General features: G+C 36.2%; 1 protein-coding gene across 1 annotated transcript in view; it reads right to left on the bottom strand.

The window, feature by feature from the left end:
• GYS2 (glycogen synthase 2) overlaps positions 1-1770 on the bottom strand; it is a 56583-nt gene extending 54813 nt beyond the window's left edge. The window contains exon 1 of the mRNA XM_007194826.3: positions 1292-1770. Coding sequence (XP_007194888.2) covers positions 1292-1409 — 118 coding nt within the window. The 5' untranslated portion in view covers positions 1410-1770. The remainder of the gene's footprint in view (positions 1-1291) is intronic.
• Positions 1771-25846: the final 24076 nt, after the last annotated feature.

Genomic DNA, 25846 nt, shown 5'->3' with positions numbered 1-25846 from the left:
AAGGTTTCTGTCGCCTTTCCTTCTTCCTCACTAAACTACAAAGAGGAAGACTGTGATTTGTTCTCTGACATTCATTCCGTGCATTTCTAAATAGGAAGAATTCATTTTTAATTTTTATTTTATGATTTTATGAATTTTATGAATGCATACACATGAGAGCTTTGAACACTGAGCATAAGGTAAAAATCAGATTCTAAATACAATTTCTCTGATTTTGAGGGTTTGCTGTCTCTGATTAGCTAAAAGGAAGAAGTAATGTATCACATTCATGTTTGTTTCAGATCCTTTAGACTACTGCAATAAACATGTCATAAAAAATAAAAACAAAAAAATAAATTTCAAAAAAATGAACATGTAATAGATCACATCACATGTTATCATTTCAGATCCTTTAAATTCCACAAGTTATCACTGCCTTACCCATCAATCTTTTGACCTGGTTTTTCATGACCTTGAAGAACTCAACCTTCAGAATGGCTCCTTTTTCTTTACCAATATTCCTTCAGTATTAGTGGTAATAGTCTTGACACTTTTAAACTAGACAATATCAATCCATGAGGAATTGTTTTTTAATAATTTTACAGATACCTTTATCATAAAAATCATTTAGGTCACAGTTCTCTGCCTTGCCATCTCCAATCCAGCATAAGTGATACTATACCTTATTAGGAAATTGTTTTAGTTTTGGCAATTTGATTTCCTTTCTTATTTTATAATTTCTATGTTTATGTAGTATTGAAAAAAAATTACATGCATTCTTCTTAATAGGAGCTCAATATTATGCCTTCTGAACTGGTTCTAAGTTAAAACTTTAATTCCAAGCTAATCTTGAATTATTAGAAATGTTGTTAAATATTTCATATAATCGCTAACAGAGTGTGGGGTTAAAGTTTCTAATTGGTCCTGATCAGGCACAGTTCTCCCTAAAATAAAGTACAAAATTGTGCTTTTCTTTGCTGAGAAAAATCATAAGACCAGAATGGTAAATATTAACTCTATATTCCTGTTTTGTCATAACACGGATTTCAAATTTTAATTTAAATGCACATTCTCTGGCCATGACTAATATTTTCAGTTTTCTCTTCCTTCAACACATACACCAGTTTAAGTTTTCATTGCCTTTCATTTCAACCTTGTCGAAATAGACAAGGTTAAACGTAATCTAAACATATTTGGTTTGAATACTTTCCTCACTCACTGGCAAGTCATTCTTACTAGAGAGCATTCTGTGAAATCCTAATCTACATTCTTCAGCAATCTGGCAAATAACCACCTCAGGGGCAGTACAAACCTTTATTGGTCACTTCCCAAGCGACTTCAAAGAGAAGTAAATCCTCCACAGGGAGTCTGGCTTCCCACCGAGGAAGCCCACCCAGGGATGTCACAGATAGCGATCGGCCTCGGAGCATTCTTCCTTCAGTTCTCTGGCACTTTTGAATCCCTCTTTCAATGAACTGTAATCCTAGGAGTGGTGCACGTTAGGGACTCAGAGGTTCAGAGCTGGTAGATCACAGGCTTTGGTAGCTTCTCACAGGAATAAACCAGCAGAAAGAAATCTCATGGCCTTCCCAGAGTATTTCCAATGGAAGGCAGAATTCTTGGCTCCTTTTACAGTCTTTCTGGGAAGGTCCAGTGAGGACACTATCTCCTATCAATATCTACCCAAACAACCCAGAGCAATCACAAGTAAAACCCTCCAGTTTGCGGCTTAGGTAAGCACCCCCCGGGATAATGGAATCTTCACAGACTGATCATGACGTGAGTCCGGACATTTAGCCCTTGTCCTCTTGACCAAACTCCTAGACTCACACAGTCACCAGTACTTATTTCATCACCTCCAAAGTGATCCAGGAATAGCAGTTCCCCTTATAAATTTTGCAGACCGTTGTACGTTACACGTAGAATTGACTGGGATGTATTTCTAAGCTCTAAATCCCTTTAGATTTCCTAAGTAAGTATTATTTTTTCTCTTGATTCCCATTCCTAGATCACTAAGAAAAATTATTTCTACTTATTTTATTCTACATTGACAAATCTAATTTTGATGAGAGGCATCGATCTTGGTTCCCCTTTCCTTAATTACTTTTCTTAAAAATTTCCCTATGAAAATACCAGGATGTCTTTGAGTATAACATACAAAGAATGTAATTTGACTGAATGTAATTTTGATCATCAGACCATCATTTTTTTTTTTTTTTTGAAATTCACGGTCTTTTATTTATTTATTTATCACTGTGTTGGGTCTTCGTTTCTGTGCGAGGGCTTTCTCTAGTTGTGGCAAGTGGGGACCACTCTTCATCGCGGTGCGCGGGCCTCTCACCATCGCGGCCTCTCTTGTTGCGGAGCACAGGCTCCAGATGCGCAGGCTCAGTAACTGTGGCTCACGGGCCCAGTTGCTCCGTGGCATGTGGGATCTTCCCAGACCAGGGCTCGAACCCGTGTCCCCTGCATTGGCAGGCAGATTCTCAACCACTGCGCCACCAGGGAAGCCCCTGGACCATCATTTTAATGAGGTTGTAGAAATTAATTTTAGTTGTATGTGTACAATTACCTCAAATATTATCAAATTGATAAAAAATAATTCTATGGATGTAAAAGTGTTCAAATATGGGAAGAAAATTGCAAAAGACATTAGGTTCTGAAATATGATCAGGATCAGCCTGTCAATAAATGCTATAAATATATTTTTTTCCCATGTGTTTGTATGTATATAAGCATGTATGTGCTAATTTATTTACACACACAGCTACACTCTATATTGTTCCTAAAGGGAGTAAAGACATTCACAAAATGAATGTTTTGAAACCTCTTACTTCACAGTTTTAGCCTACAATCAATATGTCTACATTATTATTCCATATAGCAGCAGAATTGAAATTCACACAAAATATCCTTCACATTAGAATTATGAGCAGAATTCTCATAGGATAGTTTGTTACTTGTTAGTACTTTTACTATTTTAATTTTTTACTATTTATTATAACTAATCTTATTTGTTACTTCTTAGTACTAAAACCTAATGAAAGATTCTAACTTTTTAGAGTTAGAAAGGTTAGAATCTTTAATTAGGTCTTTAGCCATTTACTCTACAGGTGGCCTTATCTACTTAAGCATGTTTTAATGACTCAAGATAGAGAAAACCATATTTCATTATCTGATATTAATAAATCAATGTGGATCAAGTAGATTAAAAATCTCTTCCATGATTCAGTGACGTATTTGATTCTTATCTTTGTCTGTAAATTTAAGTATATAGTTTATTATCCATTCATTCAAGTGGTGGGAAAAAAGTTAAACGGCTAATCAAAAAATTCAAGTACTAGAATAATAAAAATAGGAGCCCAAATTATCGAAAATGACTTTCTGCTTCACAAAATGACTTGTGTTGACATAACCCCTGTGAGTCCTGCAAATAAAAATTCCAATAAAACCAAACAGAAGGATATGTTGACAAGAAGTGAGAACAGGGTGACAGGGTTGTGATAGAGCTTGAAGTTTGCAGTGTCTAGTCTCAGCAACCCTGAGATTGGTTCTTCCAGGATTGAACAAGCCCAAGGATAGCTGATCCACATTATCCAAATTACACTGTGAGACTTTATTCATTCACAGTATGTGCCAGGTATCACGTGCTTGGTTGTAAGTTCATCACTTGTGAGGGCAAGTCCAATCTGCCACTTATCAGCTATGTAACCTCAAGCCAATTGCTTAACTAAGTTTTGATTTTCTTACTAAAGTGAGGATGAGATCATTTGCGTAAGGGACTTAGGATAGTGCCTGGCACTATACTGACCTCTTTAATAACTTCCAGCCTTATTTATCAGACATATATTGGTCAACTAAAAGCTTCCCCTAATAGCAGTGGTTACTATTGGAGAGAAGAGTAGTAAAAAGGAAGCTTACTTTTCTTGAATTTTTAAAATATTGTGCCACATGCATATATTATCTGTTCAAATAATTAATTACATAAAAATTTGGGGGGGATGAACTTAGATCAATGAAAATATTTCATGACATACTAAATAAAAATAAATAGTATGTAAGCAGTATGACTAGTCATAAATAAAATAGTATGACTGATTCAATTTGTAAAAAAAAAGTATACATACACTTCTACTCATGAAATATATATAAACAGAAGACTGGAATAGATATAAACAAATTTCTTACAATGGTTTTCTTTAGGTCGTAGTGATTATGATTAATATTTATGTGATCTTTCTGTTTATTTGTGTTCTACAAATTTTCTGCTATAAACGTGTACATATAGTCATACCATACACAGGACAAGTAAACAGTTTTTTAAAGTGTCATCAGATCACCTCCTGATTGTTTCACTCATTCCCACTCTCATTACTTTGAATTTCTGAAATTCTTGGCTCTCACCTGGGGTTTTGCCTCAAGGACAAGCACTCTCAACAACACATCATCTCCTAATGACCCCTCAAAGTAGACTAACATAACTCTTGAACCTATTATTCCTGACATGAGAACACATTTTGCCAATTCTTTGCTTTTTAGCAGTGAATCCCTTTTTCAAAACTGCTCCCTGAGTCAGCAGAAGTGAAATAATGGAGCCATATATCCATGGGATATATGTTTATCGATCCATGTTATCTGGATGAATCTGCTTCCTTCAGATATATGTGCAAAGAAGGACAGTCATTTATGCAATAAGATTTGGAGGGAAATCAGAGAAAGTTCTCTATTTCCTATATCCCTGAATACTGTCCTTTAAGATTTATGCTAAAAGCACAAATTGATTAGCTGGGAGAGGAAAGAGAACAGTTATCCAGACGGAATGGAATGTGGGGTTTCTCCAAGATGGAAGAAAGACTCTCAGAAGGTCCTGAGCTCTAATTTTACACTCACACCAACATTTTATCATTCAGTAAAAAGAAGTAACATATACCTTAATATCTAAAAAACAAACAACCCAATCAGAAAATGAGCAGAAGATCTAAATAGACATTTCTCCAAAGAAGATGTACAGATGGCCAACAGGCACATGAAAATAATGTTCTGCCACTAATTATTAGAGAAATGTAAATCAAAACTACAATGAAGTATCACCTCACACCAGTCAGAATGGCCATCATTAAAAAGTCTACAAATAACAAATGCTGGAGAGGGTGTGGAGAAAAAGGAACCCTCCTACACTGTTGGTGGGAATGTAAATTGGTGCAGCCACTGTGGAGAACAGTATGGAGGTTCCTTAAAAAACTAAAAATAGAGTTACCATAAGATTCTGTAATCCCTCTCCTGGGCATATATCCTGAGAAAACTCTAATTCAAAAAAGATACATGCACTCCCATGTTCATAGCAACACTATTTACAATAGCCAAGACATGGAAGCAACCTAAGTGTCCATTGATAGATGAATGGATAAAGAAGATGTAGGATATACACACAGTGGAATATTACTCAGCCCTAAAAAAGAATGAAATAATGCCATTTGCAGCAACATGGATGGACCTAAAGAATATAATATTAAGTGAAGTAAGTCAGACAAAGACAAATATCATATGATATCACTTATATGTAGGATCTAAGAAATGATATAAATGAACTTATTTACAAAAAAAAAAAATAGACTCACAGACATGGAAAACAAACTTTTGGTTACTGGAGGAGATAGCAGGGTGGAAGGGAGGGGAGATAAATTAGGAGTTTAGGATTAACATATACACACTGCTATCTATAAAATAGATAAACAACAAGGACCTATTGTATAGCACAGGGAACTATATTCTGTATCTTGTAGTAACCTATAATGGAAAAGAATCTGAAGAAGAATATATATATTCATATATATATATGTATATATATAAAACTGAATCACTTTGCCATTCACCTGAAACTAACACAACATTGTAAATTAACTATACTTTGATTTAAAAAATGGTTTAAAAAAAAATAAGAACTCTGAGCCACAAGGTTCAGGTGGGCTTCCCTAGTGGCAATACTCCCTGTGTTGTACACAGATCCCAGGAAAACAACACATACAAGACTCTGTGGGGAGAGGACAATGGGAGCTCTGTATTCAGTACTTTTCCTGGACTCTGCCTTATGCTCTTCTTTTTTTGGCTGATTTTAATCTCTATCTTTTCCCTGTAATAAACCATAACTGTGAGTATAACAAAAAAATAGTGAGAGAGCAATTAAGAAAAAAATGAAAATTCATATTTGGTTTCCTTGGTAAATATTCCAGCAGAGGTCACCAGATACATTTAGAAAACCACATATTTGCTTTGCTATTTGGCAATCTTCTTAGAGGTCTTTAGGATTTCAAAGGCTTGATTAGCCTGCACCTGCATATCCAGAAAGATTCTGTTAACATATATATATGGAGCACCTACTGTGTACTACTATTATAGGAGCTGAAGTTATTTTCAATAATCAGTAGACAAGTTGCTGCCCTTGTGTGAACAGATAGACATTAACCGTGTAAGCCAATAAACAAATTATATTATTTCCGGGGCAGCTAAGTTTCTGAAGAAGAAAAACCACAGTGGTAGAGAATGCTACTTGATAGAAATGGGTGCTTTAGCTGGGGAGGGCAAGAAAGATGACTCTGAGGAAGTATTGTTTGAATTGAGACAGAAATAATGAAAAAGAGGCAACACTTGAAGATCTGGGAGAAGAGAGAGAAATGCCTTTAACTCACACAGGAACAGAAAGACCAATGTGCTTAGGGCCCAGAGCAAAATGAATAAGAAGTCTGGAGGGGAGAAAGTCAGAGACAAAAGCAGAGAACAAATCATAGAAAAGCTGGTTGAGAACTTGCATTTTATCCTGGTTACATTGGAAAGTCATTGAATGGTTTTATGCAGGGTAGTAATGTGATCTTATTTATGCTCTGCAAAGATTTCTCAGTTTGCTCTATGAAAAATGGAATATTGAGAAGGGCAAGAGAGGAGGAATGGAATCTGAGCTTTTGAAGCCTGCCTATCAGTCAAAAATTCTAGAATGTAAGACTTTATCCCTTCCATAGATAATCTCCAGTTTTCTTCTCAATGCTATAAGAGCAGCAATGAACATGTTATTAACATTTGATCTTTTTCTTCTTAAGGTAAAGAGAATGCCTTTCCCTATATAGTTCATTTCTATGCTCTCACTTGTCCATTGTCTGTAGTGTATTATGCATGGGTTGTTGTTGTGACTACAGAAACAAGATTAAAATGGAGAATTAAATGCTGTATGTCAGGTACTGTGATCAGAATTCTTGACTTCGTGAAGTTTACATTCTAGCAGGGAAAGTCACTATGAAACAAGTAATTAAAGGACTTTGAGAGTGATGAATTAAATACATGTAATGATAGAATGAACACAACTAGATATAGAGAATGATCTCCCAAGAAAAAGAGATAAGAGGAAATCAGAAAGGAAGAAGTAAAACTGTCACTCTTTGCAGATGACATGACATTATATACAGAAAATCCTGAAAACTCCACCAAAAAACTGTTAGAACTAATAAATGAATTCAGTAAAGCTAAAGGATAAAAAAAAATCAATATAAAGAATAAAATACTAGGAATCAATTTAACCAAGGAGGTAAGAGACATATACACTGAAAACTGTAAGATATTAATGAAAGAAATTGAAGAAGACACAAAGAAATAGAAAGATAGACTGTGTTCATGTACTGGAAAAATTAATATTGTGAAAATGTCCATACTATCCAAAGCAATCTACAGATTCGATGTAATCCCTATCAAAACTCTAATGGCATTTTCACAGAAATAGAACAAACAATCCTAAAATTTGAATGGAACCACAAAAGACACCAAACAGCCAAAGAAATCTTGAGAAAGAGCAAAGCAGGAGGCTCACACGTTTTGATTTCAAAGTATGTTACAAAGCTATAGTAATCAAAACGTGTGTTATTGGCATAAAAACAGACACATAGATCAATGGAACAGAATAGAGAGCCCAGAAATAAATGCAAACTGATATGGTCAATTAATTTATGACAAAGGAGCCAAGAATATACAATGGGGATAGGACAGTCTTGTTAATGAATTGTGTTGAGAAAACTGGACAGCCACATGCAAAAGAATGAAATGAAGCCACTCTCTCATATCATACACAAAAATTAACTCAAAATGGATTAAAGATTAAACATAAGACCTGAAACCATAAAACTCCTAGAAGAAAACATAGGAAACAAACTTTTTGACATCAGTCTTGGCAACGTCTTTTTTGGATTTAACAACAAAAGCAAAAGCAGCAAAAGCAAAAATAAACAAGTGGGACTACTTCAAACTAAAAAGCTCCTGCACAGAAAAGGAAACCATCAACAAAATAAAAAGGCAACCTATGAGTGGGAGAAAATATTTGCAAATCATATATGTGATAATATATAAGAAACATATAACTCAATAGCAAAAAAAAAAAAATCTGATTTAAAAATTGGCAGAAGATCTGAATAGACATTTTTCCAAAGAAGACATACAGGTGGCCAACAGGTACATGAAAAGGTGTTTAACATCATTAATCATCGGTGAAATGCAAATCAAAACCACCACGAGATATCACATCACACTTGTTAGAATGGCTATTATCAAAAAGACAAAAAATAGCCAGTGTTGGTGAGGATGTGGAGAAAAGAGAATCTTTGTACACTAAATTGATGTAGTCACTATGGAAAACAATCCAAAAAATTAAAAATAAAACTACCATATGATTCAGCAATTGCACTTCTGGGTATTTATCTGGAGGAAATAGAAATGCTAACTGGAAAAGATAACTGTACCTCCATGTTCATTGGAGCATTATTTACAATAGCCAAGTTGTGGAAACAACCTTAGTATCCACTGATGAATAGATAAAGAAAATGTGGTATACATATGCCCAATGGAATATTACTCAACCATGAGAAAGAAGGGATGAGACTAAAGATGATGTGTTTACAGTTTTTGGATATGCATCATATGAACACTTAAGTTCTGAAAATTAAATTATATCTGCTAGACAAAGAGAAGCTAGAACAAGAGAGAAAAATTTAAATAGTTTGAGAGGATCCACTCAGTGAGAAGAGAGGATGCCTTAGAATGAGAAGGAACTAGAGGACTGCATTTCCTACAATTGGTCTTTCCATAGTCTGAGTATCTCACTGTGAATGTGCCTGAGGGTTGACACATACATTTTGACCAAGATTTTCCACTTATATGCTGGCTATAAAACCCAACCTCAGTTAAAAAAAAAAGCGACTCTGATGTAATCTATGGAAGAGATGGTGGCAATTTGCATTAGAGTGATAGCAATGGGATTAGAGAGAATTGGGTAGTGAGATGTGTTTAAGAGTTGACAAAGAAGATGTGGTACATATATACAATGGAGTATTACTCAGCCATAAAAAAGAATGAAATAATGCTATTTACAGCAACATGGATAAACCTGGAGATTATCATACTAAGTGAAGTAAGCCAGAGAGAGAAAGACAAATATCATATGATATGGCTAATATATGGAATCTAAAAAAAAAAAAAGATACAAATGATCTTATTTACAAAACAGAAACAGACCCACAGACGTAGAAAACAAATTTACTGTTACCAAAGGGGAAAGTGGGGGGAGGGATAAATTGGGAGTTTGGGATTAACATATATATACTACTATATATAAAATAGATAACCAACAAGGACCTATTGTATTGTATACTTAATATTTTGTAATAATATATAGGGGAAAAGAATCTAGGAAAGAATATATACATATATATATATAACTGAATCACTGTGTTGTATACCAAAAACTAACACAACATTGCAAATCAACTATACTTCAATAAAAATAAATAAATACAATTGGCAAAAAAAAAAAAAAAAAAAAAAAGACTTCACAGGACCTGGAGTTGATTGGGTGTGGAGAACTTGGAGTTGATTGGATGTGGAGAAGAGTAGTTTGGTACCTAGTTTGGGCACCTAGGCAGGTGGTCATGCAGTGTTCTAAAATCAGAAACACTGGGTGGCAGAATAGATTTACTTGAGAGATTAGGTAATAACTTCAATTTTAGACATGGTGAGTTTGAGATACCAGCCAGATGTCCAGTAGAAGATTAGATATTCTCCCTACTCAGAACCTCAGAGGAGAGATCTGGGACATAGCTGGTAACTGAGGCCACAGGAGTAGTAAGATCCCAGGAAGAGGGAGTGCAGGGTGCAAAAACAGAGCTCCAGAAAATTCAGCTTTTATAGCAGAGGTCACAATACGGTCACCTGAATTTTACTTGGTACATATAGTGCTTCATATTTACAAAAGGTGCAATGATTTCTCAAAAACGGGAGATTTCATATAAAACTTTGGGTTTCTATTTTCTCCTGAAAAATCTAGATCCTATTTGCATACCTTCACAATAACAATCAGCTGGAGCTGGAGAAATCTGTCTTCTTAACAGTCACCATAGTTCCCTTAGTCTCTGCAGGGCTATTTTACTCATTTAGGTTAACTGTAAATGACTCCCTAAAAACACAGGAATCTTAAGCTTCTGATTTAATTTTTTACTGTGCACATTTGGAGTTGTTGATCAGGAAATGGCCAAAGAAAGAAGTAGTTATTCTAAAATTAACCTTGTAATCTAAGTTGACAATTCCCACCCATTGCATTGATGATAATGAGAAAGATTTTTGACTTTGACCATTGAGATTATTTTAGTGGCAGCATAAATGGAGTCTTGCTCAGACACCCAGAACTTGTTTTTGGAATAGAGATTTTGTTTTGCTGTGCTCTCCTCCCTGGCTTTATTTTAAAAAGAGTAGCTTTAGCCCCTGTGGATGAAGAGCTGAAAGAATGGGATTTGGGGGAAGAGAGAAGGCAGAGAGATGATATCTCTCTGGGGAGAGAGTAAGTCACTCTGAGAAGTTTCATCAAATTTTATGATGCTTTTGTCAATGTATACCCCTCCTCCTTTTTCCCATTAAAACTTCAATAGAATCAATATGACCACTTTTTAAAAACGTATCAGTTAAAAAAATCATCAGAATCCAGAGCAAAGGTGTGTGGAGTTGAGAACAAAATCTGCCAAGAGCAGAAGCCAAAGCCTGATGATACTGTGTGTTTACCAGACTGCTGGAGAGGTCGCATAGTGAAATTGTTTCAGAAAAGGGCTTTGGAGACAGGCTAGTCTCAGTTAGAACTGAACTACTCACTAGCCTGTGACATGGGGGTGATAACACTGACCTCTTGAGGTTGTTGCGAGGATTAGTTAAGAGAATGCATACATGTCCCTGGTACAGTGTCTGCCAAATCCTGCTTTGGCTCAGACCCCAGGGATTGCAATCAGGGTGCATGAACTTGACTCATGGCAGGCCAGCTCGAGCTACGAATCCGCCTCTGCCCTGGTCTCCACTCAGGAAACCATTGGTTCGTTGCCACTGAGACTCCCTTTTCTCTGAGCTCTACTTGGATGAAGGGACACTGGTGTGGAGGTTAGAAATATCAAGTTACAGGCTGACTTTTCTGACATTATCCACCAAAATCAGGATGTAAAATGTGGCCAAATCTTTTTTACACAGTGATTTTATACTAAATATATATATGTATATTTATATATATATATATGCAGACACTAATACATATATATGACAAATATGACAAGGAGAACAAGTTACATATGTGATGTTAAACTAATTTTCTTCCAAAACAGTGTTATGAAAATAGTCGATGTAGTAATATTTATTTCTTTGTTGAATATAATGACATTAGTACGGCCGCGTACTAAAGTGATTTCTGCCAGGGGGAGTGGCTGTCGGTAATTGCCTATTTTACCTTCTAAGTCAATGTTCAGGGTAGTTAGGTGAACCAGGGAATCAGTCCTACCCAACCTTGGTGAGACCAGCCACACATGGGACCCCAATTAACTCTAACACCAATAAGTTTCACCAAATGTCCCCTTGAGAACACATATTTTTGGGTATACCTATTTTTATCAGCCTACTAAATCTCCATTTTTGTGTGCAGCATGCATAAAAACAAGTTCTCTTTAAACACAAATCCTGGATGCCATGGTCTCAGATCATAAGGAAAAGTCATCACGGTCATAGACATCACTCAGCCCTATTATAAACACAATTTTGTAGGAAAATCGGATTTTAAAATTTAATGTTAGATTATATTCATATTGAAAGGTATTTTTTTCATCATATTTCTCACAAGATCAGTACCAGGCTATTTCTCAATCACTGCACTTGGAGGAGAAGTCGTATTACTTTATGTGACTGGCAATTCCATGTGCACTTTGACTACAAAACAAGTTGTTCTTGTAACATGGAAATGGCTCCCAAGGAATACTGTGGAATCACTCTCTTGATATGATTATAATACTCTTTAGTGTTGATTTAGATTGGAAGGTTAAGAGGAAAGCAGTATTAGAAAATGCCAAGAGACTTTTTTTCTAAGTCCATGTGCTGGCCAACGCAAGGCAAATATGTCCTGTTATTTGTTTTCAGAGGTCTTTCTAACACAGTGCAATGGAGGTAAGTATTGTAGGAAGCAAATATATACTTCAGTATATTGATATGAGCATGGGTTTAAGATTAAGCTCTAAATCTTAAGATTAAGTGATTAAGAGCATGGGCTTGACTCTTGGTGTTGTTCTTTTCTTGGATGTGTCATCCCAGGCAAGTGTTTAAATGAAGTCAGTGTTTCACCAAACATGTGTATAGCTGCCTAGTTAAAACCACACATGAATAAATAAATCAAAGATGAATAAGAAAGTGAATGATAAAGATAATGCTGCTCTCTGTACTATCCATAGGACATGTTAACATTATTATGATTTTTTTAAAAAAAGTCTTTCCCTTTCTTTCTTTCTTTCTTTCTTTCTTTCTTTCTTTCTTTCTTCCTATCTTTCTTTCTTTCTTTTTCTTTCTTTTTTTTGAGACAATACCTAGAAACTTTAGCTTGGTTTGCAAAACCAAATGTTTATTTCTTGGATAAAAGAAAACTTTAAGAATCCTTACTTTTTAGATTGTGTACCAAACTGGTTTTCCCATTCATCTTGGGTATATGGCCAGCTGGTTGAAACACATTTCCCAGTTTTCTGGAGACCAGGTGTAGACATGGAACTAATTTTCCACCAAAGGAATGTGAACAGAATTGATTTATGTCCCTGACTTCAGAAAATCCCATAATTCATGAAAATATTTATTCTTGGAAATATATCAAACATCATAATTAGCTAAATAGTACTTCTTTTGTAAGGGACAGCATACTTCTGAGGGTGAACCAGTCAGAGAAGATAAACTAACTGCAGTTCAAGCAGATACTGCCCAGGTAGGTTCAGAAAATGAATAATCAGAATATAAGCATGCAATGTCTTCTAAAATAGCCAAGGAAGAGTTAAAATTAAAAGCAATTTATTATCTCTTTGGCAATAAGCCTAGCAGTTCTTACCTTCAGGGGAGAGATGGGTAGATACATGGGGACACTAGGTTAGAGGTTTGTTATTAAAAACTGATGTTGAGTCCTTCAATCTTAGACCAAATCAACTTCTGGATGGAAGTTCAAAGATACTGTTTGCTCAGAAAGCATTTATTATCTCATCTTTGCACCTCCTTAAATTTAGGCCTTGACTCAGGAATACAGCATACAACTTTCACAAGGTCACTTGTGGAAAAATAGAAAAAGACCTTGAAAGTTGTTATTAAAGTTTGTTTTGTCTCAAATCATACAAATCTTAATTAGGAACTGTAAGATAACCAAATACTTCTAGAAGAGAACAAAATCTATGTTTGAAACTGAGTGAATTCTACAAATAACAAAGAATGGCTTTTTAAGTTTGTGTGAACTATTGGTTCATACCTGGCATAGTTCATCACCTCACAGGAGCTTTTGGGGCAGGCTGGGACATGTGTACCAGTCTGTGAGTGTATATATGAAATTAATAATTTTATCTTAATTGTGTAGAATTTTAGAAATTCACCTCTACCGAAATACATCATTTAAAATGAAAATTTTGTCTCTTTCAGTGAGGAGCAGAGCCGTTTGTGGAATAACAGGAAGAGAAAGTTATTATCTGTTCTAAGCATCAGTTTCTTTCTCCTTTGATTTTTTTTTTTTTTTGAGAGATTCAGAAGATCGTTATGGGGATTTTACTCTTGTTAGTGATGGTAATTATTTGCCAAAATGATACTTTTGAAAAACATCCTCATGGAGAATCACCTCCTTAAACGTGCCTGAGAAGTCAGGAGAAAGGGATTGATCCTCCTCTGGGGCAAATAATTCCTTCTCTGGAGTCAATACAGCATACAGAAATTGGACCTGGTAAAATAAAGCTCTATGAGAAATACTGCTCACCTAGTTTCCTTACTCTGGATAGCAGAAGCTTAAGTGCAATTCAGGTAGCATTCACCTGGTTGAGATATTTCATGCATATCAGTTTCTGGAGGATTTCATTATTTAGGATTTTATGAAGACATAGGGTTAGGTAAGCATGACTGAATTCACATTATGCCATGTGTAACAGGAACAATGTTTAAACACTTAAGTGTAATCTATGCAGCAAAATACAAATGAAAATTCCGATACTAACTTCTAGTTTCTTCTTTGCAAGGAGCTGCTGAAAGCTTTTAGCTAGATGTGTGTGAGAGCAAAGTCTTTCTTCTCATCATTTCTGAATCTTCTTTTTGAGATGCCCGGGGTTTCTTGAAGCTTTCCCTAATACTTCCTAGCAATCTGTCTGTTTCATATCACTCCCTACTAGAAATCACTATCTCGTGTCAGGGTCTGTATTAATACTTCCAAATTTTTCATTCTGCATCTGGAAATGTTCATAGTTTAAGCCCTGAGTCCTATCACTTTTTTTTCTCTTAACTATATCTCAAAGGAGTCCATTTCTCTCCTCTGCCTCTGCCACCACCATGGTCCAGGTCACCCTCAGCTGTAACCCTTTAACTGCCGTAGCCTCCTTACTCCTCCTAACTAGGCTCCCCACATTTCCTTAGCTCTCCTTCCTGCCACAGACACAAATAGTCCATTTTCCATGCAGCAGTTAGAGTGAGCATTTAAATATAAAACTACGACCATATTACTATCATGCTTTAAATATCTCATCTGATTCCATTGCACTTGGATAAATCCACCACCACCAAAACAGTCAAAAACAAAAGCATCAGTTCATTCAGATTCTGCTTGGAATTCAAGTAATTTTATATTGGGAAGGATGTATACCTTTATGATATTGTTTTCCCACCCAGAAATTAAAATATCTCTGTATATAAATGCTTTTGTTAGTAAATTTCATAATATATAAAATTATTTTATTATGATTTATCATTAGTAGTTTTGTAATTTTCTTCATGTAAGATTTTACTTCATTTTACTTTAATTTATTCAAGGTATTTTAAATCCTTTATCATTAGTGTGATATGTGAAAAGAGATAGGTTTTCCATTTCAAGTTTAAATTTCTTCTAGTATAAAGGAAAGGGGTTAATGTTTACGGTTCTCTTGTATCTGCCGTATTACATTGTCTTATTAGCACGGATAGGTTTTTAATGGTGTTTCTTGCATTTTTTTTAGGTAGGCAATCATCAAAAGATAGTAATTCTTTCCTAATATTTATAGCACGTCTCATTTTTATTTGAGTGGAAGAGCTAGAATATACTAAACATTGCCAAATAATAATGTGTCTATGAGTGACACTTATGAGACTTCTTTTAGTGTTAATATTTTAATAGAATGTTTGCTCTTGAACTCTGAAATATAGCTCTTATCATGTTCAGTAACTTTTCTTATTTTTCCTCATTTTTCCTTTATCAATTTTATTTCCTTTTTTAATTTGCTAATTTCACATATAGAGTTTTATTTAAAATAATTTCTTGGGTTTGCTTAATGCTTCCACACTAATCTTTAGGCAGATAGGAACACTGTCTGTTGTGGTCACCTTTGTATCCTGCACCTAGCAAATTGCCTGACATGTTATACACACTCTGGAAGTATTTGCTGAAAGGGTGGATGATTGAGTGTGTCAATAGCTTCCTAAGGAAGTTGCTGCTAATTCCTTATTTCCTGAGGAACAACTTCTATTTCAGTTTAATACTAGTGTTCTGTGATATCTGGGCACCCACTTGTGATTTTTCTCTTTGGTGTTCAGCATTCCTCGGCAAAAATGGTGTTCTTTTGTTTTAAATCACTTTTAGAAGGGAGAGTGATTTCCTCTTTGGGATCTGACCTGAAAAAAAGATTCTCTCGTTGAGCAAAAGTACAATCATTTCTTACAGATTGTTACCAGTTCAGAGCTTAATAATTTCATGGTCCTATGTGATTCCTCTTAACCAATTGAAGTCATGTTTGAGTGCAATGAATGCATTTCTGACCATCCTCCTCAGCACCTCCTTCTTCTCCATCGACATTCTCTGTAACCAGGCTGAGAGCATCACACACTTCTAGAGCACCCGTGCCAGGCAATGGACTAGGTGCTTTATGTCTATTAAGTATTTAGTTCTCACAACAACCCTGGGTGGGAAGGACCAATAGTTTGCCCATTTTATAGATATGGAAAATGAGGCTAAGGTTAATGGATTGGTTCAATGTCACACAGCTAACACGTGTCAGAGCCATGATTACACCAGGAGATCTGGCTCTAGAATCTGCTCTGCTAATGACTGTGGCATTGCCCCTGCTTGTTTCTTTTAAGCCCTTGTCAATGCAGCCTCATAAATATTTCCAGAATTCCCCAGCTTCTCTATTTCTCTGCCATTATCACCCTAGTCTAAGTTACATTCATCTCTTGTAATGGTTTCTAGGATTCACTCTTGCCACTTGACAACTAAAGTGTGTTTTTTTTAATGAAAAATGCAAATTGGATCAAGTCATACTGAAATTCAGAACACTCAATTGCCTTCAAATTCTTAGGCTAAAGATTCAAATTCGAAACCTGGCTTACAAGATCTTGCAGAATCCACTTCCTAATGCTCTCTCTCTTTTTTTTTTTTCCTCTGAGCCCTGACCCCACTGGCTTTCTTTCAGTTTCTTAAATAGGTCATGGTTCTTTCTGCCCCAGAGCCTTTGTACATGCTGTGCTCTCTGCCTAAAATGCTCCTCAAATCTTTCCCCTTCAGATCAAGTGTAACTGTCCCAGAGGGAAGCTCTCTATGGTTCGCTGAAATAGGCACATTTTTCTCATAATACTTATTACAGTTTGTAATTATATATATCTAGTTGTGTAATTATTTGATGGGTGTCTTTTTCCCCACTAGGCTCACATCTGTGTCTTTCTACTCTTTCTTCCAGGCCTGTCACATTGCCTGGTACTCAGTCAAAATTCATGGCTAGATTCATGAATGTATAAATCTGTTTCTGGAGGCACAAGCAGATTTCTTCATATTTAGGCACTTTCTAAAAGCAAAATCAGGAAAGTTTCAGTTATCAAGTATGAGTAAAATGTTGAAATAGCACAGTTAAAAAAGTAATAGGGAAAAGATAGAAGATGTGGAATGGATTAAGGGAACAAGAAAAAGAGGGGGAAAAAAGGACAATGCAGAGATACAGCCCAGCCTTTCTAGCCACAGCTAGCATGCAAGGGAATTGGAAGTACTTGGTGAGGACCAGGAGCTCTGCCTTCCCAGGGAAAATCCTTCTTTGGAAGTGATGTGTTTCTTGCTTGAGTCTGGAGTCTCCATGCATACTAGCAATGCATGCTCAGATTAAGGAATGGAGGAAGAGGAGGAAAGAGATCATTTTTCTTCTATAAAATACATGCAAATCAATGACTATCTTTGTTTAGTGTTTAATGAGTACATTATTCATAAACCCGATAACCCCGAAAGTCAACAATTATTCGAAGAGTCTAAATAGTGTCGGCACCACTGTTGATTCAGTGATACCCTGCGTTTTGTGGCCACTTTCTCTAGCGGAATCGCTATGGAATAGGGCCCCCACCTGCCCCAGCCTCACTATCTAACACGCAAAACCGGGAATTTGATGCTCCAGGGCCATCAGGCTGCATTTCAAATCTCCCACACAGTGCTGTGACCCGATTCTCTTCCTGGGCAGCCATTGTCCCCTTTGCCAGGAACAGTCTGCAGGCTGCTCATTCTGGGCCCCGGGCCAGCTCCTCTAAGTGACACCTGGACCAGGGTGTTCTTAAGCTCCACGCTTCCAAGGTTACCTTCGATATTCCTTCTTAAGGAAGGTTTTTTCAATGCCCTCTGTGTATCCTTGGCTACTTTTGTCATATTGTATTTCAGAGTAATTTTCTTCTTGCCTCTATTTCTTCTCTATAAGACTGTTGAAGGTGGAATTATGTTGTCTTCACCTTTGAATCTCAGCCCCTACCACAATGTCTGGAACATGACAGTCAATAAAAGTCTGATGATTTAGCTTGTTACTCTTCTTTGTATAGTTTCAGCTACTTAAAGTATACATTTTTTAGACAATGTTTCACATGGCTTACAAAGATCCATGTAATAGTGTGAAGGTAGCACAATCTTGAAGTAGGATTAAAAAAAAAAAAGCAAGAACGGGGATAAAAAATATTCAGGGATAAAGTTAAAACTTGACACCATCATAGGCAAAATTCCTTATAGTATAAATTAGCCTCAAATATGTCCACACAAAACATCATCTCTCTTATTCCATTCTTGATGCTCACAAAATAAAAAGCAAAATCAATTTCTCAGGAGATTTCGTTTTTAATCTTTAAATGGGCTTAGGAAACCGAATATATTTTTATTATCATTATTATTTTTTTTAAATTTTTTTGGCCACACCGCGCAGCATGTGGGATCTTAGTTCCTAACCAGGTATCAAACTCGTACCCCCTGCATTGGAAGCATGGAGTCTTAACCACTGGACTGCCAGAGAAGTCCACACTTTTATTATTAAAATTCAAATGATCTTACTATTTAGTGTATGGGTTGAGGAATAGAGAAAAGTGTTTAAAAGGCACCTAATTTAAAAATGAGATATAAATATATTACAGAGTTTACAAGGTGTTCGAAATTAACATACAGAAAAAACTTACATGCCTTTTTATGTATCTATATGGAACTTACATAGATATAATATTTATGTATAAAATAGGCCTTTTAACCTAAAAAACTGTCCTGTTAATATACAAGTAAACTAACCTTCATTAAAAGCCTGCTTGTGTCAAGATTTTAGCACAAGCCTTTTTAGCACACTTTGACTCTCTCACATCTCCACACACAAACACACGCACATTATTATTAGGGATAGAAACCAAATGTAATAAATCTTTAAATGTTAAGTAAGCTTATGTTATTTCCTTGTAAAGCCCTTGGCTAATACATATGTTACTTTTGTCTACTGTTAAAAATATCCTGTGCATTGTTCTAGAATTGTGTAGTTGATTAGAAATGACCATTTACATCTTCGACATGAATTGAAAGCACCAGCGGCCTGGTATCAGGTGGGAATCATAATTTCCAGCCTCATGGAACATAATCTAGTTCTGCATGGCTAAGAGGACGTGCCCGGCAGGGTTGAGTGTTTCGTAATGCAGGCGGCCAAATACCATGCCAGTGGAACAAACAAGAGATAACCTGGGAATTGAGCTGTCATCACCTTCTGATTGCATTTTTTCCCTTGGGAGAAAAACTCCCTGTGTATTTAACCCTTTTAAACCTCAGGGTTTTCTATATTTCTTAGAAAGCTGTTTTCACTCCAAACCAGATTTAACTCAGAATAATCTCATCACATGGATTTGAAGTAGAAGAGCCACGGCTTTGGAAGTGTAATATTTGGACACATGTGTAGTGCTGTGTCCACTGGACTAAACATATAAATGTCATATGACTACACATATATATGTTTTATTTCTCTGATTCCTAGTAGTAAAATGTCTTGGTTGTTTTAAATTAAGTTAAATCTCTCTTCTAAGGATGTTAGAATTCATTTTCCCTCCATATCACCCAGTTAAATCTATTGGTTTAACATGGTAAAGTTTGTTCTCTATTATCTGAGCACAGGTAAAGTAATACAGAATATTTAAAGAGAATGGTGTTTCTTCAACCATTTGCTTCTGTGGGGTTCAAGCTAATAATTTAGAAATAAGAAAATGCGGATCTCGAGTCCCTCTCATCAGGAAACTTGCTCAAGCCTCTTAGATAGCCTCATCCACCAGAGGGCAGACAGCAGAAGCAAGAAAAACTACAATCCTGCAGCCTGTGGAACAAAAACCACAATCACAGAAAGATAGACAAGATGAAAAGGCAGAGGGCTATGTACCAGATGAAGGAACAAGATAAAACCCCAGAAAAACAACTAAATGAAGTGAAGATAGGCAACCTTCCAGAAAAAGAATTCAGAATAATGATAGTGAAGATGATCCAGGACCTCGGAAAAAGAATGGAGGCAAAGATCGAGAAGTTGCAAGAAATGTTTAACAAAGATCTAGAAGAATTAAAGAACAAAAGCCAGAGATGAACAACACCATAAATGAAATGAAAAATACACTAGAAGGAATGAGTAGCAGAATAAATGAGGCAGAAGAACAGATAGGGGACCTGGAAGACAGAATGGTGGAATTCACTGATGCGGAACAGACTAAAGAAAAAAGAATGAAAAGAAATGAAGACAGCCTAAGAGACCTCTGGGACAACATTAAACACAACAACATTCACATTATAGGGGTACCAGAAGGAGAAGAGAGAGAGAAAGGACCCGAGAAAATATTTGAAGAGATTATAGTCGAAAACTTCCCTAATGTGGGAAAGGAAATAGCCACCCAAGTCCAGGAAGCGCAGAGAGTCCCACGAAGGATAAACCCAAGGAGAAACACGCCAAGACACATAGTAATCAAATTGGCAAAAATTAAAGACAAAGAAAAATTATTGAAAGCAACAAGGGAAAAATGACAAATAACATACAAGGGAACTCCCATAAGGTTAACAGCTGATTTCTCAGCAGAAACTCTACAAGCCAGAAGGGAGTGGCATGATATACTTAAAGTGATGAAAGAGAAGAACCTACAACCAAGATTACTCTACCCGGCAAGGATCTCATTCAGATTTGATGGAGAAATCAAAAGCTTTACAGACAAGCAAAAGCTAAGGGAATTCAGCACCACCAAACCAGCTTTACAACAAATGCTAAAGGAACTTCTCTAACTTCTTGTGTTATGGGAAACACAAGAGAAGAAAAGGACCTACAAAAGGACTTACAAAAACAAACCCAAAACAATTAAGAAAATGGTAATAGGAACTTACATATCGATAATTACCTTAAACGTGAATGGATTAAATGCTCCAACCAAAAGACTCAGGATTGCTGAATGGATACAAAAACAAGACCCATATATATGCTGTCTGCAAGAGACCCACTTCAGACCTAGGGACACATTCAGAATGAGAGTGAGGGGATGGAAAAATATATTCCATGCAAATGGAAATCTAAAGAAAGCCAGAATAGCAATACTCATATCAGATAAAATAGACTTTAAAACAAAGAATGTTACAAGAGACAAGGAAGGACACTACATAATGATCAAGGGATCAATCCAAGCAGAAGATATAACAATTATAAATATATATGCAAACAACGTAGGAGAACCTCCATACGTAAGGCAACTGCTAACAGCTCTAAAAGAGGAAATCGACAGTAACACAATAATAGTGGGGGACTTAACACCTCATTTACACCAATGGACAGATCTTCCAAAAAGAAAATTAATAAGGAAACACAAGCTTTAAATGAAACAATAGACCAGATAGATTTAATTGATATTTATTGGACATTCCATCCAAAAACAGCAGATTACACTTTCTTCTCAAGTGCTTATGGAACATTCTCCAGGATAGATCACATCCTGGGTCACAAATCAAGCCTCCAGAAAGTGTGCATAGAGAGAACCTACCTCAACATAATAAAGGCCATATATGACAAACCGAGAGCAAACATCATTCTCAATGGCGAAAAACTGAAAGCATTTCCTCTAAGATCAGGAACAAGACAAGGATGTCCACTCTCACCACTATTATTCAACATACTTTTGGAAGTCCTAACCACGGCAATCAGAGAAGAAAAAGAAATAAAATAATACAAATTGGAAAAGAAGAAGTAAAACTGTCACCGTTTGCAGATTACCTGATACTATACATAGAGAATCCTGAAGATGCCACCAGAAAACTACTAGAATTAATCAATGAATGTGATAAGGTTGCAGGATACAAAATTAATGCACAGAAATCTCTGGCATTCTTATACACTAACAACGAAAAATCAGAAAAAGAAATTAAGGAGCTCCCATTTACCACTGCAACAAAAAGAATAAAATACCTAGGAATAAACCTACCTATGGAGATGAAAGACTTGTACTCAGAAAACTATAAAACACTGATGAAAGAAATCAAAGATGACATAAACAGATGGAGAAATATAACATATTATTGGATTAGAAGAATCAATATTGTGAAAATGACTATACTACCCAAAGCAATCTACAGATTCAATGCAATCCCTATCAAACTACCAATGGCATTCCTCACAGAATCAAAACAAAAAATTTTACAATTCGTATGGAAACACAAAAGACCCCGAATAGCCAAAACAATCTTGCGAAAGAAAAACGCAGCTGGAGGAATCAGGCTCCTGGACTACAAACTATACTACAAAGCTACAGTAATCAAGACAGTATGGTACTGGCACAAAAACAGAAATATAGATCAATGGTACAGGATAGAAAGCCCAGAGATAGACCCACATATATATGGTCACCTAATTTATGACAAAGGAGGCAGAACATACAATGGAGAAAAGACAGCCTCTTCAATAAGTGGTGCTGGGAAAACTGGACAGCTACATGTAAAAGAATGAAATTAGAACACTCCCTTACACTATACACAAAAATAAACTCCAAATGGATTAAAGACCTAAATGTAAGACCAGACACTTACAAAACTCTTAGAGGAAAATATAGGAAAAACACACTTTGACTTAAACCACAGCAAGATCTTTTTTGACCCACCTCCTAGGGTAATGAAAATAAAAACAAAAATAAACAAACGGGACGTAATTAAACTTAAAAGCTTTTGCATGCAAAGGAAACCATAAACAAGATGAAAAGACAGCCCTCGGAATGGGAGAAAATATTTGCAAATGAAACAATGGACAAAGGATTAATCTCCAAAATATACAAACAGCTCATTCAGCTCAATATCAAAGAAACAAACACCCCAATCCAAAAATGGGCAGAAAACCTAAATACACATTTCACCAAAGAAGACATACAGATGGCCTAGAGGCACATGAAAAGATGCTCAACATCACTAATTATTAGAGAAATTCAAATCAAAACTACAATGAGGTATCACCTCACACAGGTCAGAATGGCCATTATCAAAAATCTAGAAACAAGAAATGCTGGAAAGGGTGTGGTGAAAAGGGAACCCTCCTGTACTGTTGGTGGGAATGTAAAGTGATACAGCCACTATGGGGAACAGTATGGAGGTTCCTTAAAAAACTAAAAATAGAACTACCATATGACCCAGCAATCCCACTACTGGGCATATACCCTGAGAAAACTATAATTCAAAAAGAGTCATGTACCACAATGTTCATTGCAGCTCTATTTACAATAGCCAGGACATGGAAGCAACCTAAGTGTCCATCGACAGATGAATGGATAAAGAAGATGTGGCACATATATACAATGGAATATTACTCAGCCATTAAAAGAAACGAAATTGAGTTATTTGTAGTGAAGTGGATGGACCTAGAGTCTGTCAAACAGAGTGAAGTAAGTCAGAAAGAGAAAAACAAATACCGTATGCTAACATATATATATGGAAATCTTAAAAAAAAAAAAAAAGATTCTGAAGAACCTAGGGGCAGGACAGGAATAAAGATGCAGACGTAGAGAATGGACTTGAGGACACAGGGATGGGGAAGGGTAAGCTGGGACGAAATGAGAGAGTGGCATGGACATATATACACTACCAAATGTAAAATAGATAGCTAGGGGGAAGCAGCTGCATAGCACAGGGAGACCAGCTTGGTGCTCTGTGACCACCTAGAAGGGTGGGATAGGGAGGGTGGGAGGGAGGCTCAAGAGGTAGGCGATATGGGGATATATGTATGTATATATATGGTTGATTCACTTTGTTGTACAACATAAACTAACACAGTTTTGTGAAGCAATTATACTCCAATAAAGATCTATAAAAAAAAAAACAGCTGGATACAGGATTCCTACTTTTGTTTGATCTCTCAGTTTTCTAAAGTAATGACTAGTGTTTCTATGTGGGAGCTCCAATAATAACAGGAACCTAGGTGAGTCAGACATTACAGTGGAAAATGTCATGGTTTCCCCTTATAAGATCTGCATTTGACCTAAACAGAAACAAAAACAAAAAAACAAAACCTTCACTAAGGCAGAATCTAGATATAACTGAAAGCATTTATTACATTAGCTATTGGGGGACAGTAATACCAGGCAGTAAAATGGGGTGATGGAAAGGGTCACAGATTGGGTGTTGAGATTTGAGGACATCTATTGTTTTTATCACCCACTGTCTATTTTTCCCCAGCATCTGGTAAGAATACCTTAAATTTCTTCTGAGACACATCCCTCTACCACTCTCAGTTCACGGGTTTTGGTTCCAGAAAAACCAAGTTGTTAGCCAATGTGAGCACAGCATCTCCCAGGCCATGGAGAGAGGTCCATGGATATGCCTTTGACTCAGTGAGAGCCCATAGGATGCAATGAGATATTTTCTGGAGTTTCTAGGAAAGCAGTAGGTAGTTTTCTACTAGACCTGAGTATGAGAGGATGTGAGACTGGAGTTTTACCACCACACAGAACCTGAAAATTAAATAAATATACTAAGGAGAGAAAAGTTAGAGAGTTGAAGAAAATCTTGATAATTCTGGTAACATTTTTTTCTTCCTGAATACAATCTTGCTTAATGTCAGTTCCACTTCTAGGCTTTTCAGTTAGGTGCACCAATAAATCCTCCCTCCTTTTTGTTTTGTTTTAGCTAGTTTGAAGGACTACTAACCAATAGATCAGCTCCATAAACTAGCTTGGTTGCGTTTAGGTAAATCAGCTTAGCACTTAGGTCTTAGTGGCTCTTCTGTAGAATAGCTTGAGCCAAGGTCATTTCCAATGTTAAAATTATATGAGACAAAATTAGCTTTATGGATAAACTATCTATGTCAGTCCCAAACAGTCCATGAGTGTTGTATTTTGGATACTGATCTATGGAATATCTGAATCCATGTATTAACTAGTTAGGTGTTAGTGGTCATCTCCTCTATTCCTAGGGAATCTTAGCAGTTCCATTTTTCATGTTTCCCCAGAGAACAAGAAGACAACCGAAGTGCTCCAACTGAATATGTGAAGATTCAGTTTTTTTTTTCTTGATTTTACAGCACATTATTTTGCGATTTATCATTCATGTCTGTCTCCTTGATTAGATGAAAAGTTATTTGCTAACAGTTGTTTTGCCTTATGGTTGGTTTTCCCAATAAAGTCTTACAGAATATGTTACTAAATTTGGCTGCTGAGACACATACCCATAATAACAGCAATAGGCGTTTATTTCCTCCTAATGCAAAAGCAGCTTGGACGTAGGCAGTCTGTAGCTGGTAGAGCAGCTCCATGACAACCAAGGACCCAGACTTCTTCCAGCTCTTGGCTCTTCCAGAACAAGGGTTTTGCTTTTCGGCTCTTGGTCCAGGACAGCTGATAAATTTGAGATTATGGTGTTCTCCTTCTTTTGGCATTAAAATATCTGTTCTTCCGTATAATGGTAAGAATATGTGTTATTTTTTCGCTCCATGTCTTTATTTGGCAAAATTAAAAGATGGCAAGGCTATGTTGAGGCCCCCTACCTCTTTCCACACAAGGACTCATTCCCTATCCCTGACAAAGTTTAAAAAATTTT

This window comes from Balaenoptera acutorostrata, chromosome 11, assembly GCF_949987535.1.
Source record: "Balaenoptera acutorostrata chromosome 11, mBalAcu1.1, whole genome shotgun sequence".
Classification (NCBI taxonomy): domain Eukaryota; kingdom Metazoa; phylum Chordata; class Mammalia; order Artiodactyla; family Balaenopteridae; genus Balaenoptera; species Balaenoptera acutorostrata.
The sequence above is the reverse complement of the archived record's forward strand: the minus strand, read 5'-3'. Positions and strand labels throughout refer to the sequence as shown.